General features: G+C 35.4%; 1 protein-coding gene across 1 annotated transcript in view; it reads right to left on the minus strand.

The window, feature by feature from the left end:
* Window positions 1-18,139, minus strand: part of LOC111405539 (polyadenylate-binding protein 1-like) — a 49,483-nt gene that overhangs the window by 809 nt on the left and 30,535 nt on the right. The window contains exon 4 of the mRNA XM_023034477.1: window positions 2,257-2,327. Coding sequence (XP_022890245.1) covers window positions 2,257-2,327 — 71 coding nt within the window. The remainder of the gene's footprint in view (window positions 1-2,256; window positions 2,328-18,139) is intronic.

Consider the following 18,139-nt stretch of genomic DNA (forward strand, 5'->3'; position numbering starts at 1 on the left):
ATACTCCACATGCATACTAGCTTCTAAAAGGAATTTAGTTAAATTAAGGAAAAATATCTATTTAAGAGGCAGAGTAAGCATTTAACCTGGCATATTGATTTTGCATACAAGATTACATAGAGATCTCATCCATTTTTAATTTCTCTCAAACTTTACACCTTCCGAAAATATATTGGTTCTGGCTTACAAAAGTTGGATCATGGCTGATATGTAGAAACATCAGGTATTGGCTATATTTTGATGGGCTGGACATCAATGAACTCCAAAATTTTCGAGGAAAAAAAAAACAAACAGCTGCTTGGAGATATATGAGAGAGCAAAGGTTTTTGATTTTTTCTTGGGCTTCTACATCTAAGGACTTTAAGGACCTCCCTTTATCTTTTGACTCAATTTCAGATAAAAAGAAATGTAAAGAATAGGACTTTTGCAATACATTCCAAGTATCTTTAATATTCATCACTCTGGAAAAGAAATTACTCCCGAGCGTGAAGCCATTTTGGATCCACCACCATGTATGTTCTTGGCTGGAAGAATGTGTCACACTCTAGATATTGTTTTCAACTTGTTATTTCTTCTATTTTAGGGCAAATTTCAGTAACCTCCCTTGAGGTATACGACAAATACAAATACACCCCTCTTGTTTAAAATGTTAGAGACAACCCTTGAGATTTATGTTGAGTAACTGTTGGGTTTTTGATACACAATAAATCCCGGGCTATGATGTTAACATGAGTTAATATTATTTCATAAGTATAGGCCGATGAATGAAATAAGTCCAACAACCAAGTCCATGAGCTATACCCGGCCCAATTGTATTCCTTATGGATGGCTTGAATCTTGACCCGTTTACCCCTTTAATGGCCCAACTTAAAGCCTAACCCTAGAGTATATATTTGGCTATAACCCTAACCACTTTCATATGATGTTTTGTGTGATTTTGAGAGAAGAAATAGTGAATCCCGGCTGCCCCCTTTTTGTGTGAGAAAAAGGTGTTCAGAAGTGTCTAGAACGCTTGTATAACGTGTGCAATTGGTGGTTCTTTCATAGTATACCTTTGTGGTGTCTTCTCCTAGCCTTTGTGACCATAAATCATCATCATTTCTTGTCTTATGTGGGTAAGATTGCATAGCAACCAAGGTGAATCAATTGGTTGTGGTTTGGAGCAGATTTGACTGGTTGTTGGTTGAGAAAGGTGCGTTGGACTGAGTCTGAAAACCACCGTTTGAAGATCCTTTTGAGAGAGCTTCCGCAACAGTAACATTTTAGGAAAAAGCCTCCTGCACGGGCCCTTTGCACGGGGTCTGTATAGGGGCTCTCACATGGGGGTGGACCCCATGTGTAGGGTCCATCCCCATGTGTGTGCACCTGTATAGGCTCTGTGCAAAAGAGCTTGTGCAGGTAGCACAGCCGAACATTTTATTCCTCCTTTCACTATTTCTATGCATTTTTAAGGGAATGAACTGTCAAGCACCAAAAATACTCCTCACAACATTAGTTCAATTTTAAAGCTCCCCCCCCCCTTCTAAATTTAATTTTTAAAATTCTTTTGGAATGTTGACAATAGTATCTTGTATTAACAATTTATAGCTCCAATCACATTAATTTAATGTAAATTAATTATCTTCTCATTTACAATACATTCATAAGATTTACTAATACAGAAGACCACGTACAAGAACACTTTTAATAAATGAAGGTATAATTACATAAAAAATATAAAATTTATTTTTCAATTTAAAAATTCCAATATTGTTTGGTTTCGAGTCGTAGATAAGGGAGTGTATTCTTAATTTTGAAAACTGAATAGGTAGAACTGTATTTGTCATATACTTAGGGGAGGCTTCTGAAATTTATCCTATATTTTAAGAGGTATCTTTCACGTCATTAAAAATAAGATTGTTTGTTAAAAATATATATTTAAAATTGACTACTAACAATTAGTAGTTCAACACTAAAATATAAATGTTTCCACAGTAGGATTTTAGAAAGTTCTTGTCTATCTCTGAATGAAGGAAAAATGAGAAAAGATCAATTCATGGATAAAGGAAGCCAAAGTAAACAATTTGATAAAAGGTATTCCATTTCCAAATCAATAGAATTAGAGAAATATTTATTGGGCCTGATCTTAAAACGTTGGGACTGTCTAATTAACAAAGAGTTGACAACAAGCATGCTTATTCTTGAAACTAACGCAACATAAATTGCAATGACAAGGAATAAAATTAACAGAATTAAGAAGGGCATTCAGAAACTCACATTACCAATATATATTGAACGGGAATCCAACTCTTTCTTTTCTGCCTGAGTCGTAGAGGCATCAGTTAAGTCTTCTAACTGTTGGAAACTGGTTTCCAAATTAACATGAAAGATCGGAAATTGGTTAAGTAAAAATTGAAATCGAAAAGTGTGACTAATGTGTCAATTTCGGCCGAATATTCGGACTTGATCCAATGGCCAAATTATAAAAGTAAAAAGGCCAACTTGTTCTACTCGTCGAGTAGATGATCGTAGTATATTTGAACATTAGAAACCAATTCCGGGTGAATGAGAAATTGAGGTCCAAAGATTGGAGGAAAATACAGTGGAAAAGGGCTAAAATACACTGTCGCTCGATGTTCGCTCGAGCGAAATTCGAGCGAAAAGTGAGCGAAGTATGTTCTGCTCTGATTTTTGAAGCGCTGCTCGAGCGAAAAGCTAGCGAAGATGGAATGTTACAACTATTCGAAAGATTGCACGATTTGGCCCACACCACTTCATCTACACCCCTTCTTCCTCTATAAATAGGACCCTTTGGACGTCCTTAAGGGTACACCAACTCATATTTTGCATTGAGCATCCTTCTTCTCTTACAAAATCTCTCTCTCTCTCTTGCATAAAATCCCTTGGGGAAAATTTCATCGGTTTGTCGGTTCTTGTGGTGTGAAGTGCTGCAACTACAAGATTAAACATCCGTTGTATCTTGGGAGACAAGTGCCTTCAACCGTGAGCACCATAGCGGGGCAATATTGTCTTAAGGAGAATGTGCCATCACTTGCCTCGGATTTCATTCCTTTTTCTTCTCCTTTTCTTGTTTCATTTTGATACCTTGATTTTGTGGGTTTGTACTACACTTTCAAGTTCACATATCGATAGGTTGATCACGCTCCTGCAGGTTAAACATTAATTTGTTTTGATACAAAAATCAACAACCATCATACCGCTCACATAAACCCCGTAACCAACAATCTTAAGACAATATTTGTCGGTGGTTGTTTTGATTTTGTTTTGGTTTAACCCATACTTTGTTCTTTATTTTGGAATAGTCTTTGTGCACTGTTCCTTTCCCATACTTTGCGTTGTGATAATCTACTATTTTTGTAACAAAAATGAGTACTGTAGAGGCTTCAAGTCAAAATGGTACAAACATGGTTACCCCTATGGCTATAGACACTTCAATCCCGCATGGTGAAAAACTAGAAAAATTTAGTGGCGTGGATTTTAAAAGATGGCAACAAAAGATGTTATTCTATCTCACTACTCTCAATTTGGCAAAGTTTTTAAAAGAGACCGCGCCATCCGTACAAGGGGGAGAAAATAATCGTGAGTCGATTATTGTGTTGGATGCATGGAAGCACTCGAACTTTCTATGCAAAAACTACATTTTGAATGGGTTGGACAATATACTATATGGGGTGTATAGTTCTAAAAACTCGGCCAAGGAATTGTTGGATTTTTTGGAAAATAAATACAAGACCAAGGATGTCGGAATCAAGAAGTTCATTGTGGGCAAGTTTTTGGACTACAAAATGGTAGATAACAAAATTGTGATAAGCCAAGTGCAAGAAATTCAAGTCCTCTTGCACGACATACATGCCGAAAAGATGGAACTAAATGAACCCTTTCAAGTGGCTGCCATCATCGAGAAACTCCCTCCTATGTGAAGAGATTTCAAGAACTATCTCAAGCACAAACGTAAGGAGATGAATTTGGAAGTATTGATCGTCCGCTTGAGAATTGACGAAGACAATAGGAAAAATGAAAGGAAACCTATTGACCAACTTGGAGCAAACATTGTTGAAACAAAACAAAGGCCTTTGAACAAGAAATGAAAGATCTCAAACGATGCACCGCGTAGAGATAACTCCAAGAAGGCGAAAAAGTTCAAAGGGAAATGCTATAATTGTAGAAAGGCCAGACATCGTTCAAATGAATGTCGAAAGCCTAGGAAACTTGCTCAAGCCAACATGATTGAGAAGGACAACCTTTTCAAAAGAATGCAGGAGATGAGTCTATATGTAGTTGTGTCCGAATGCAACATGGTTGGAAACATAAGGGAATGGTAGGTAGATACCGGTGCAACCCGTCATGTGTGTGCTAATAGGGCAATGTTCTCCAACTATCAAGAACAGAAACGGGAACAACTATTCACGAGGAACTCTGCAAGTTCCAAGATTGAAGGACAAGGCAAAGTCACTTTAAAGATGACATCTGGAAAAGAGCTAGTCATCAACAACGTCCTACATGTGCTGGATATTCGAAAGAATCTTGTGTCCTGATCTCTTCTTAGTAAAAATAGTTTCAAACTTGTATTTGTATCCGATAAATTTGTGTTGTCTAAGAATGAGATGTATGTAAGAAAAGGATACATGTGTGACGGAATGTTCAAGATGAACGTTCTAACTGTTGTATCGAAACAAGGCATTATGAATAAAGTAACAAATTATGTTTACTTGCTTGAGTCTTGTTTATGGCATAATTGATTAGGACATGCGAATTATAATTCGTTGCGCAAACTTATGAATCAAAGTTTAATTCTTGCACTTGAAATTGATCCTAATCACAAATGCGAAATATGTGTTGAAGCAAAATTATCTAAAATACCGTTCCATTCAATTCAAAGGAACACGGTGCCTCTAGAATTAATCTGTAGTGATATATGTGATTTGAAATTCGTTCAAACTAGAGGCGGTAAGAAATACTTTGTAACTTTTATCGATGATTGTACAAAGTATTGTTATGTCTTTCTTTTAAGAAGCAAAGACGAGCCTTAAATGCATTTAAACAATATAAGATTGAAGTTGAAACGCAACTTGACAAACGAATTAAAAATATTCGTAGTGATCGAGGAGGTGAATATGGGGCACCATTTGAAGAATTTTGTTCCGAACATGGGATCATTCATCAAACAAGGGCTCCATACTTTCCTCAATCAAATGGAATTGCTGAACGCAAATATCGGACTCTTAAAGAGATGATGAATGTGATGTTAATAAGTTTAGGTTTACCTCAGAACTTGTGAAGGGAGGCTATCTTAACGGCAAATAGTCTTCTCAATCGGATACCGCTTAAGAAAATGAAAGAGACACCATATGCATTATGAAAATGTCATTCTCCTTCCTACCAACACTTTAAAGTGTGGGGGTGTTTGGCAAAGGTTGAAGTACCCAAGTCTAAACAAATTAAAATTGGTCCCAAAATGATCGATTACATATTTATTGGATACACCAATAATAGTAGTGCATATCGTTTCCTAGTACACAAATCCAATATTCAAGATGTACACGATGGTACTATAATTGAATCAAGGAATGCAACATTCTTTGAAAACATTTTTCCTTACAAAGATAGGGAAACATCAAGTTCAAATAAGAGAACTTATGAATCTGCAAATGGATCTTCAAATGAGGAAGAACCAAGGCACAGTAAGAGGACTAGAACATCCACATCATTTGGTCAGGATTTTCTAACTTATATGGTAAAAAATGATACAAGGACTTACGAGGAAGCGATGTCTACCCCGGAAGCACCGCATTGGAAGGAAGCTATCAATAGCGAGATAGATTCCATAATGCAAAATCATACTTGGAAATTGGTAGATTTACCTCCCGGAAATAAGCCTTTAGAGTGTAAATGGATATTAAAAAAGAAATTGAAACCGGATGGATCCATTGACAAATATGAGGCTATATTGGTTGCTAAAGGATATAGGCAAAAATAAGGACTTGACTTCTTTGATACCTACTCACCTGTAACGAGAATCACCTCGATAAGGTTGCTAATTGCAATTGGGGCAATACATAACCTTGAAATTCATCAAATGGTTGTAAAAACGGCATTCCTAAATGGTGAGTTAGAAGAGAAGATATTATTGAAACAACCTGAAGGTTTCGTGTTTCCAAATGAAAGTCATAAAGTATGTAAACTTGTTAAGTCCTTATATAGCTTAAAATAAGGTCCTAAGCAATGACACCAAAAGTTTGACAAAATAATGTTGTCAAATGGATTTAAAATAAATGAATGTGACAAGTGTGTATATATGAAGAATACACCGAATGCCTATGTGATAGTATGTCTATATATAGACGATATGTTGATAATGGCAATAGTGACAAAATGTTGACAAAAACCAAGAAAATGCTAACAAGGCATTTTGACATGAAAGACATGGGTGTGGCAGATGTAATACTAGGGATAAAGATCTCTGGAACATCGGAAGGAATCGTACTTTCCCAATCTCATTACGTTGAGAAAATACTTAAGAAGTTTGAAATATTTGAGGAAAGTCCTGCAAAGACTTTTATTGACACAAGTCTACACTTGGTCAAAAATAAGGGAGAGAGCATGTCACAACTAAGATATTCACAAATAATTGGCAGTATAATGTATGTTACAAACTGCACTCGATCGGACATTGTGTTTGTGGTGAATAAACTTAGTAGATTCACGAGTAACCTAAGACATGATCATTGGGTGGCATTAATAAGGGTCCTTAGGTACTTGAAGCATACCATGACCTATGGATTATATTTCACAAAATATCCTGTGGTATTAGAAGGATATTGTGACGCGAATTGGATATCCGATATGAAGGATTCCAAATCCACAAATGGCTATGTGTTTACACTTGGCGGAGTTGCTATCTCATGGAAATCTTCAAAGTAAACATGTATAGCTCGATCAACTATGAAATCTGAGTTTATTGCTTTGGACAAAGCTAGTGAAGAAGCAGAATGACTTCGAAATTTCTTAGAAGATATTCTATGTTGGCCTAAGCCAATACCTGCCATAAGCATACACTACGATAATCAATCGGCCATTGAAAGGGCTAAAAGCAGCATGTACAATGGTAAGTCTAGACATATATGTCGAAGACATAATACCATTAAGCAACTGATCTCAATGGGCATCATTTCCATAGATTATGTGAAATCAAAGGAGAATGTTGTGGATCCGCTTACGAAAGGTTTGCCAAGATATCAAAAATGTTGCCTATCGAGAGGAATGGGATTAAAGCCTACTACGTTAGAGTCCATGTAATGATAACCCTGCCTTGTTAACTGGAGATCCCAAGATCTTGGTTCAAAGGGATAACTAAGTTATGAGGATTCCATGAAGCACTTAGGAAATAATTTCTTAACTTATTCCAATGATACCAAAGTGCTTTCTGCAGAATTGGAAGAGGCTAAGATAATCTTTTAATGATTCCTATATCTTGATTAAGTCAAGTGGAGTAGGGCATAATACTCTTAATAGGAGGTCACCTATGTGAGTGTGAAGTGAGGCCGCTTCAATGAGAATTATTCAAGGCTTAAATTCTCTAAAACACTTGCAGAACCAAGAGGGGTTCAGGGCAAAAATGAACCAAGTCATGAGAACCAAGAACGAAATTAGATAAGACATTGTGTGAGTATTGTTGTCTTGGCTTACACTAACAGCTGGTCGGTTCAAGACATCACGTTCACCAACTAGCCAAGTAAGCTCGATAATATTTCACTATGGAAGGTTCAAAGACGGAAGCTACCTTGCCCGATGCAATATTTCTCCGCTCTCTCTCTCTCTCTACAATTGCATGTATCGTGTCATATATCATTTGCATACTCGAATTTCCATTCATGTGGGGGATTGTTGGAAATCGATTTCCAAATTAACATGAAAGATCGAAAATTGGTTAAGTAAAAATTAAAATCGAAAAGTGTAACTAACGTGTCAACTTTGGCCAAATATTTGGACTTGATCCAGTGGTCAAATTACAAAAGTAAAAAGGCCAACTTGTTCTACTCATCGAGTAGATGATCATAGTATATTTACACATTAGAAACCAATTTCAGGTGAATGAGAAATTGCGGTCCAAAAATTGAAGGAAAATACGGTGAAAAAGGACTAAAATATGTTGTCCCTCAATTCTGTCGCTCGATGTTCGCTCGAGCGACAGTCTCGCTTGCTCAAGCCAAAAGCGAGCGAAGTATGTTTTGCTCGGATTTTTGAAGCGCTGCTCGAGCGAAAAGCTAGCGAAGATGGAATGTTGCAACTATTTGGAATATTGCACGATTTGGCCCACACCACTTCATCCACACCCCTTCCTCCTCTATAAATAGGACCCCTTGGACGTCCCTAAGGGTATACCAACTCATATTTTGCATTGAGCACTCTTCTTCTCTTACAAATCTCTCTCTCTCTCTCTCTATTTTTCTTGCATAAAATCCCTTTGTAGAGGGGAAAATTCCGTCGGTTCGCCGGTTCTTGTGGTGTGAAGTGCTGCTACCATAAGATTAAACATCCGTTGTATCTTGGGAGACAAGTGCCGTCAACCATGAGCACCTTAGCGGGGCAATATTGTCTTAAGGAGAATGTGCCATCACTTGCCTCGGATTTCATTTCTTTTTCTTCTCCTTTTCTTGTTTCATTTTGATACCTTGATTTTATGATTTTGTACTACACTTTCAAGTTCACATATCAATAGTTTGATCACGCTCCTGCAGGTTAAACATTAATTTGTTTTGATACAAATATCAACAATCATTATAACGCTCACATAAACCCCGGAACCAACACTAACATGCCAATAACAAATGTAACAGTTTGTTTTGAGTCGCCAGTTCAATGGAAAAAACCAATTGTGAATAAAAAAAGCCAGGTTATCGAATAAAGAAAAAAGAAAAGTATGTCCTCTTGCACAAATTCTACGAACATAACACGTTTGTAAATTATGCACACAAAAGTTGTGTAATTTGTCGTTTAATTTGCAGTTATTTAATTTCTCTCTAATTTCTTTTGAAGTACAACCTATATTTAACTCATCTGCAAGTATTTAAGATTTGGATAACATTAAAGGAAGGTATTTGTATACAATTACAACAGACAACTCAGCTTATACTTTACAGATCGTGGTTAATAAGTTAATAAATGAAGTAATAATAGGATATGTTGGACCCATATGAAAGAATTGATAAACTTAGCAAACATTATTTTAGAATAGTGTGTTCTACATCTTGTTGAGAAATAGGAAAAATTAAAAATCAGAAAGAAGAAAACTGAGTTTGAGCCCCATAATGTGTAATATAGTTCCTATCCAAAATGTGGTTACTCTAATCGCCTAATAGCTGATTATGAGAAAAAATGTAACAAGATAAATTTTTCATCGTAGGAATTTAATTATAATTTCATCGATTTATAAAATTATGAAAAGGCTAAACTACATCAAAAAAGAGAACAAAACATATGTATACATGTGAAGAAAGAGACAATTAAAGACTTTCAGATTGTGAGGTTCATTGGATATCTATATTTTGCATCTATTTATATATACAAAAAACCACCAGACGATGAGATCAAGGCGCTTAACTTTATTCCTTATATAAGCATTTCCTCCTATAGTAGATCTTAGTTTTTCGCTCAATGAATAGCATAACCACCTATACTTTTCCTCAGTCAAACTGTATAATTAGCATAAAATACTTACTCCACAATGATAAATATAGCTTTGATGTGTCACCTCCACTAATGGGAGAATTTTCAAGATTCAATAAGTTTCTTGCAATTATTGGCCAATATTAGCAGAAGAAAGGAAACTAGATGCCACTTTTTCTAGAAACTAGTCGATTGAACCTAATCGACGAGGGGTTTCGAATCGCCTATTAAGAATAAATTGTTCTTCCTTAAAATTACACCGTCAAGGCCAAAAATTGCTTATCTCGAGCTCATCTTATAATCATCACAGGGCATAAATGAGAGATCCCTTGTACGATGGACACTAATAAACTAAAAGAATAAGCTTCTGACCAAATATTTTTCCACATGAATGTGTCTTCACGAGGATAACTATTTCTCAGCAGAGTGCGAAGGGAAATGCATTCATCACCATATAAGGGAAATAAGGTGGACAACAAGTAAAGCAAAAAGAAAGATACATAATCAGAGAAAACTTATTGAAATAAAGTTAAAGATGTTATATATTTATGGTATAAATATAAAATGTGAAAGAAATAATCAAATTAGATAAAGTGTCAAAGTGGTGGGAAATGTGACATTTGTGTGGGACGTCAGGGGTTCGAGTCACTTCCCACGTAGATATTAAAATGTCTTCATTGGGGCCTTGGGCTCTTGGGCTTCCTTGACTAAAATAAATGATTTTTTTATTATTATTTAATGGGTAAAACTAGCCAGTATTTTCTGACTGTTTGCTTTTGTAACAACCCACTAACAGCCATTAAAATACTCACTACTCAGTCATTAAAATTCTGCATTAACATGGTGAAGATTGTTACTTCCATCTTACCTATATAAACCCATATCTTGTTTTGGGAAAAACACACACAAAAGAAAATAGAAAAATCATCTTGCATCAATCATCCTTTTCATATTCTGAATTTCTTATATTCGAGTTTTACATTTGTTCTAGAGTACAATTGAGAGTTTTAGAAAAACCATTCGTGATTGTTGCACAAGTGGTTTACGATCGTTGTATCCTGGGAGTGATTGTCCACGGAGGTCGCAGCAATTATTGATGGGCAATTTTACTTTAGGACATCGTGCTGTCACGAGACTCGATCGGACGATAAGTTTTATATTTCTGCATTATATTGTTCTAATCACTGCTGCAACTAGTTATTTTTTCTAACAATCTAAAATGAAATTATCTTTATAATTAGTTGTCATGTCTACCATAGATATATCTGTTCCTAAGTATTCTGAAAAGCCTGAGTTGTTTGATGGAAAGAATTTTAAGAGATGGCAAATGAAACTGCGATTTTATTTGACAACACTTAAAGTCGTTGATGCTATTGGATCAGATAAACCCGATTTTGCAATTGCTGATAATCCTACTGGTAAGAAAACTGAGGATTTAACTAATTGGGAACATAATGATTATATGTGCAGGAATTATATTCTGAATTGTTTGACTTTAGATCTGTATGATGTTTACTACTCGTGTAAATCTGCAAAAGAGTTATGAAATTCATTAGAAAAGAAATATGCTACAGAAGATGTTGGAACCAAGAAATTTGTTGTGGGAAAGTTTTTAGATTTTAAAATGAATGATGTTAGAACTGTGGTTAGTCAGGTTGAAGAATTGCAGATTATAATTCACGAAATTATTGCTGAAGGATATAAAATCTGTGAGGGCTTTCAAGTGTCAGCTATAATTGAAAAATTGCCACTTTCTTAGAAAGAGTATAAAAATAGTTTGAAGCATAAGAGAAAATAAATGTCCTTAGAGGATCTGATTATCAGGATTAGAATCGAGGAGGACAATAGAATGGCAGAACGTAAGGAAAGACCAGATTTTGATACCAAGGCTAATCTTATTAAAGGAAGTTCTGGGACTAAGAAACCAATTGGAAATTTTACAAGGGGTCACAATTTTAAAGGCAGAAATAAGGGAAAACAATTTGTAGGAAAGAACAATCGGTCTAAGCCCCAGTTCAAAAATAAAATTGTTGGTGACTGTTTTGTTTGTGGTAAACCAGGTCACCTTGCAAAGGATTGCAGAAATAGGAAAGGAAAAGCTGTGAAGCATCAGGCACATGCGGTAGAGGATGGGAATTTCTCTGCTATGGTGATAGAAGTGAATCTAGTAAGCAACATGACAGACTGGTGGGTAGATTCTGGAGCTACCAAGCATATTTGCTGCATGATAGGTGCATTTTCTTCATTCACTCCCGCTAGTGATGGAGAATGTCTGTTCATGGGCAATGCTTCCTCCTTCAAAATCGAGGGAAAAGGAACTGTGACGCTTAAATTTACTTCTGGAAATATCATTAATTTAAAGGATGTCCTTTATGTACCTGATATTAGGAAAAATATAGTATCTGAATCTATCTTAGTAAAAAAGGGTTTTAAGATTGTATTTGAAAGTGGTCAAGTTGTACTGTTTAAGGGTGGTTCCTTTGTTGGGAAAGGGTATGCAAATGAGAGTCTGTTTAAACTCAATGTCTCTGTGATTAACAATAAAGCATCTAGCTTTTCCATTTACTTGTTGGATTCTTATGATTTGTAGCATGCTAGATTTGGACACGTTAATAAAACTTCTATTAAAAAATTAATGACTTTGGGAAACATTCCCAAACTCGATAATTGTCCAAATTCAAAATGTGAAACGTGTGTTGAATCTAAATATTCTAGAAAACCATTTCCTCGTGTTGATAGGACTACTTCGGTCTTAAGTTTGATACATTCTGATTTATGTGACTTAAAAGGATATGTTACCCATGATGGAAATAAATATTTCTTAACTTTCATTGATGATTATTCTCGATATTGTTATATTTATCTACTTAAGGGCAAGGATGAAAGCTATTCAAAATTTATTTCCTATAAAACTGAAGTAGAAAATCAGCTAGACAAAACTATTAAAGTTTTAAGATCTGATAGGGGAGGAGAATATACAGGAGATTTTGATAAATTTTGTGTTGAGAATTGTATTATTCATGAGACTACTCCACCTTATTCTCCCCAATCTAATGGTGTAGCTGAAAGGAAAAATCGAACCCTTAAGGATATGGTTATATCAATGCTAAGCTCTTCTGGATTACCTTTTAACATGTGGGGGGAAGCACTTCTTACTGCATGTTATATTCTTAACAGAATTCCTAGTAGGAAAAATAATAAGTCTCCTTATGAAATGTGGAAGGGCAGAACACCTTTATATAAATATCTTAAAGTCTGGGGGTGTTTAGCTAAAGCTTCTATTCCAGCACATAAGAGAACTAAACTTGGTCCGAAAACTGTTGATTGTGTTTTTATAGGGTATGCTTTTCATAGTAATGCCTACAGATTTTTAGTCATTGAATCTAAAAATAATTTGATTGAAAAGAACATAATATTTGAAACTAGAGATGCTGAATTCTTTGAAAATAGATTTCCGTTTAAAAAAAAGTCTAAAGGATCAAGCAATTCTTTTAGTATTCTTCCTAGTGTTAGAGATGAGCCATCTGAATTAGAAGAAGCTGATATTAGGAGAAGCAAAAGACCTAGGACCACTACTTCTTTCGGTCCTGATTTTATAACCTACTTAGTAGAGGATGATCCTAGTACTTTTGGTGAAGCTATGTTTTCACCAGATTCTATATTTTGGAAGGAAGCTGTAAATAGTGACTATGATTCAATTATGTCTAATAATACTTAGGAGTTAGTTGACTTACCTCAAGGATGTAAGATAATTGGGTGTAGATGGTTGTTTAAGAAAAAACTTAAACCTGATGGTTTAATTGATAAGTATAAAGCAAGACTTGTAGCTAAAGGCTATAAACAAAAAGAAGGAGTTGACTTCTTTGATACTTATTCACCCGTTACTAAGATTACCTCGATTAGGATGTTAATTGTAATTGCCTCACTATATGATCTTATTATACATCAAATGGATGTCAAGACTGCATTTTTAAATGGAGACTTAGAAGAGGAGATTTATATGGACCAGCCTGAAGGATTTGTTGTAGAAGGCCTTGAGGATAAAGTATGTAGACTTAAAAAATCCCTTTATGGCCTTAAACAATCTCCCAAGCAACGGCACGAAAAATTTGATACAGTTTTGACATCAAGTGGTTATGTGATAAATGAAGCAGATAAATGCATATATAGCAAATTTGAAAATAATTGTGGTGTGATAATTTGCTTATATGTTGATGATATGCTGATTATGGGAACTAGTTTAGGTGTGGTTAATAAAACTAAGCAGTTTCTGAACAAGCACTTTGAAATGAAAGATTTGGGTGTTGCTGATGTTATTCTAGGAATCAAAATAGTAAAACATTCAGAAGGAATTATTTTGACCCAATCACATTATGTAGAAAAGGTGCTTAAGAAGTTTAATCAATACAACTGTATTCCTGTTAAAACACCTTATGATGCAAGCCGTCATTTGAGAAAACATTCAGGTCCTAGTGTTTCTACTTTAGAGTATGCTAAAGTAATCGGCAGTCTCATGTATGTCATGAACTGTACAAGACCTGATATAGCATATGCTGTCGGTAGACTTAGCAGGTATACTAGTAATTCTAACAATAAACATTGGGATGCTCTCATTCGAGTCTTGAGGTATTTGAGATACACTCTAAACCGGGGGATACATTATACCAAATTCCCTGCTATACTTGAGGGATATTGTGATGCTAATTGGATTTTTGATACCAATGAAAGTAAATCTACAAGTGGATATGTATTTACATTAGCAGGTGGAGCTGTCTCCTGAAAATCCACTAAGCAAACCTGCATTGCTAGATCTATTATGGAATCTAAGTTCATAGCTTTAGATAAGGCAGGTGAGGAGGCTGAATGGTTAAGGAATTTTCTTATGGATGTTCCTTTGTGGTCTAAACCATTTCCAACTATTTCAATACATTATGACAGTCAAGCAGCTATCTCAAGAGCTCAAAATTCATCCTACAATGGAAAGTCTAGACATATTCGTAGGAGGCATAATACTGTGCGTCAGCTGCTTAAGGATGGGATTATAGCTATTGACTATGTGAAGTCAAGTGATAACATTGCTGACCCATTAACCAAAGGATTGGCTAGAGAGCTAATTCAACAAACATCAAGGGGGATGGGGCTAAAGCCTATTATTTATTAGATCACCTATAATGGAAACCCAACCTTGCAATTGGAGATCCCATGGTCAAGGTTCAATGGGACAACAAAGTTATTGGAGTGGTCTGTGGGGGTACTACATTGGATTTATTCCAAACCCCTCCCTATGATGCGTAGTACTAACTGTATTGATTAGAGGATGAGCTAATGCTCTTAATGCTTACTATAGTTGATATTCAGTGGGGTGTTTAAATACAATGCACCCTTAATAGTAGCACCTATTTGAGTGTGGAAGTGGGGCCGCTTCCTACGAGAATTGAGGCGAATTCTCTAGAGCACTCGAAGAAACTGGGAAAGTTCACGGCCGAAATGAACACAACCGCGAGAACTCAATGACTGTTCTAGAAATCATGTGTGTGTTCTATTGTCTCAGTTTGTAACTATAATTGTAGAGTTCAAGACATAGTTCACTCTATAGTTAGTAAGCTCGATAGAATATACAAAGCCAAGGTTCAAGTAGATAGACACCTAAGCCTGCATGATTTCTACCGTACTCCAGAGTAATATTTTCATTTATCTTATTTCTTTCATGTGGGAGATTGTTATATATTTATGGTATAAATATAAAATGTGAAAGAAATAATTAAATTAGATAAAGTGCTAAAGTGGTGGGAAATGTGACATTTGTGTGGGACGTCAGGGGTTCGAGTCACTTCCCATGCAGATATTAAAATGTCTTGATTGGGGCCTTGGGCTCTTGGGCTTCCTTGACTAAAATAAATTTTTTTTTATTATTATTTAATGGGTAAAACTAGCCAGTATTTTCTGACTGTTTGCTTTTGTAACAACCCACTAACAGTCATTAAAATTCTGCATTAACATGGTGAAGACTGTTACTTCCATCTTGCCTATATAAACCCATATCTCGTTTTGGGAAAAACACACACGAAAGAAAATAGAAAAATCATCTTGCATCAATCATCCTTTTCATATTCTGAATTTCTTATATTCGAGTTTTTACATTTGTTCTGGAGTACAATTGAGAGTTCAAGAAAAATCATTCGTGATTGCTGCAAAAGTGGTTTACGATCGTTGTATCCTGGGAGTGATTGTCCACGGAGGTCGCAGCAATTATTGACGGGCAATTTCACTTTAGGACATCGTGCTGTCACGAGGCTCGATCAGACGATAAGTTTTATATTTCTGCATTATATTGTTCTGATCACTACTGCAACTAATTATTTTTTCCAACAAAAGAATGAAAAATCCTAAAGAAAATCAACATACTTCTGGATGTTGAAGGGCGCCATGAAGATGAACGTTACTGAGCCTTCATAAATAATTGGACTCGATTATTTATTCCATGGAAAAGTTTTGCCTTATTAAATTAATTGATATTTGAAAGGGGAGTAAATGATAAATGTGTAACTATACCATCACCTGGTATTAATTATCAAAATGACCAATAGATAAATTAAGAAAATGCTGGACAATAGTAATAATTTGAAAATAGGTTGAGTAACCGATACAGAACAAGTCAAAAGAATCCTAGCAGTGGTAGAAATGCATTCACCAGTAGAAATGGTAAGTGGGCATATTAATAAATCTATATAGATAAATGGTGTTACCTTTATGAAAAGGTAAATGATTTGGATTGATAAATTTATATGGACAAAGTGTGTTAGCTTTTTCACCAGCTTCATTATGTTTATGTCTACTTTCGCAGATGTTTTGACCAAAATATAGTCCAGTTGTAAGTTTATGTATATGACAGCTCAGATGAAGTAGTATTTAGCAAATATGAGAAGGGGACAAGATTGCTTCGGTCTGATTGTGAAATATAACATTGAGTTATTGTTGTGTATATATCGTTCAAGAAATTACCAATGTTCATAATCACCAACAATTCAAATTGAAAGTTCAGTAAAATAAACAATCCAACTAAGATTTCAATGTTACCGTATCTCTACTAGATAAGACAACTTACCACTCATAAACCTAGTCCAATGGAAATTATAAAACCTTTTCTGCCTATGTCCGCATCTAACCTCTATCCCCTACGTAAATCTCCCATTGAAATCCTTTTAATATTAGTGATGTCATCGAGTTTTGCTTATCAGCACCTTGAGCAATATCTGCTCATACCTTGGGAACCACTGCATGAACAATAAGGGATAAGTTATCGGGACTAATTTTTAGAGAGTTGATTGTTTGTGCACTTCATACATCGGAGACTATTACTTCTACAAATCAGGCCGACTCGACTACAGGGGTCACTGTTCTTATCTGTCATTGTTTTATACTACTACTTCATTTTGAAATTGCGTAGTTTAATTTATTTGTGTTGCTATTAACGTGATAATTTTACCCTTAAGCCCCACTTGATCGAAACTAATGATCGAATTGACATCAGTGACCGAATTGACTTTCGTTGTTCTCCACCTAAATTGATTGGAGAATTTGACTAATATGTTGACCCTTTCTTTGCTATTTTACCTGTACCGGCAGTATTAGCTTGCTTTGGATTTATTTAATCCCAATATTTAAAATTAAAAAAAATGGTTCAAGTTATTTTTCATTGCTTGCACTTATTGTTCATTGATCTCTCTATTGCACTTCATTTAGCTGCTAACATCTTGTCACTCCTAATTTCAGTACCTAAACATGGATCCTTCCCAATTTGATGCACTATCATGACAATTAGCTGAACTTGTCACTAATCAACAACAGTTTCAAACTCAATTAGCGACTGTCCAATCCGATATAGCTGCTACTCGTGAGGAGAGAAAGAACATAGCTGCTAAAATGAGCCATTTTAAGCAAATCCCTCATTTGAATGACGTCCATAAATCTAAAGTGATTCATAATAGACAATATCATCATCGACAGAGTGATCAAAAATGCTTTCGACACGATCGTAGGGATAGGGATCAGGTTCGTGAGTGAGAACGATGTTGTAATCGTCACAGTACTCATTCACTTTCTCATCTTAAGGAGAGTTTCTTTAGAAGCATTAAATTAGATACTTCTACTTTTGATGGTTGCTTAGATTTTGAAGTTTTTACTCAATGGACTGTTCTTAAACAAGGGATTCAATTAGTGACTGAGTATATTACATAATTTGAGAAATTTCAAACCCAATGTCATGTGATTGAGGATGAGACCACGACTTTGAGTAGGTTTAGCCAAGGTCTAAGAGATGATCTTAGGCGTGAGTTTTTCTTTCGAGGTGTCACTACTTTTGATCACACTTATTCTTTAGCCAGCGATTATGAGTTGACTATTAGTACTCCATATGAAAAGTGTGACTACCATCGTTCACCCATGTCATTAGCATCACCTCAACATGAGTCTA

This window comes from Olea europaea, chromosome 12 (assembly GCF_002742605.1).
Source record: "Olea europaea var. sylvestris chromosome 12, O_europaea_v1, whole genome shotgun sequence".
In the NCBI taxonomy this organism is placed as follows: domain Eukaryota; kingdom Viridiplantae; phylum Streptophyta; class Magnoliopsida; order Lamiales; family Oleaceae; genus Olea; species Olea europaea.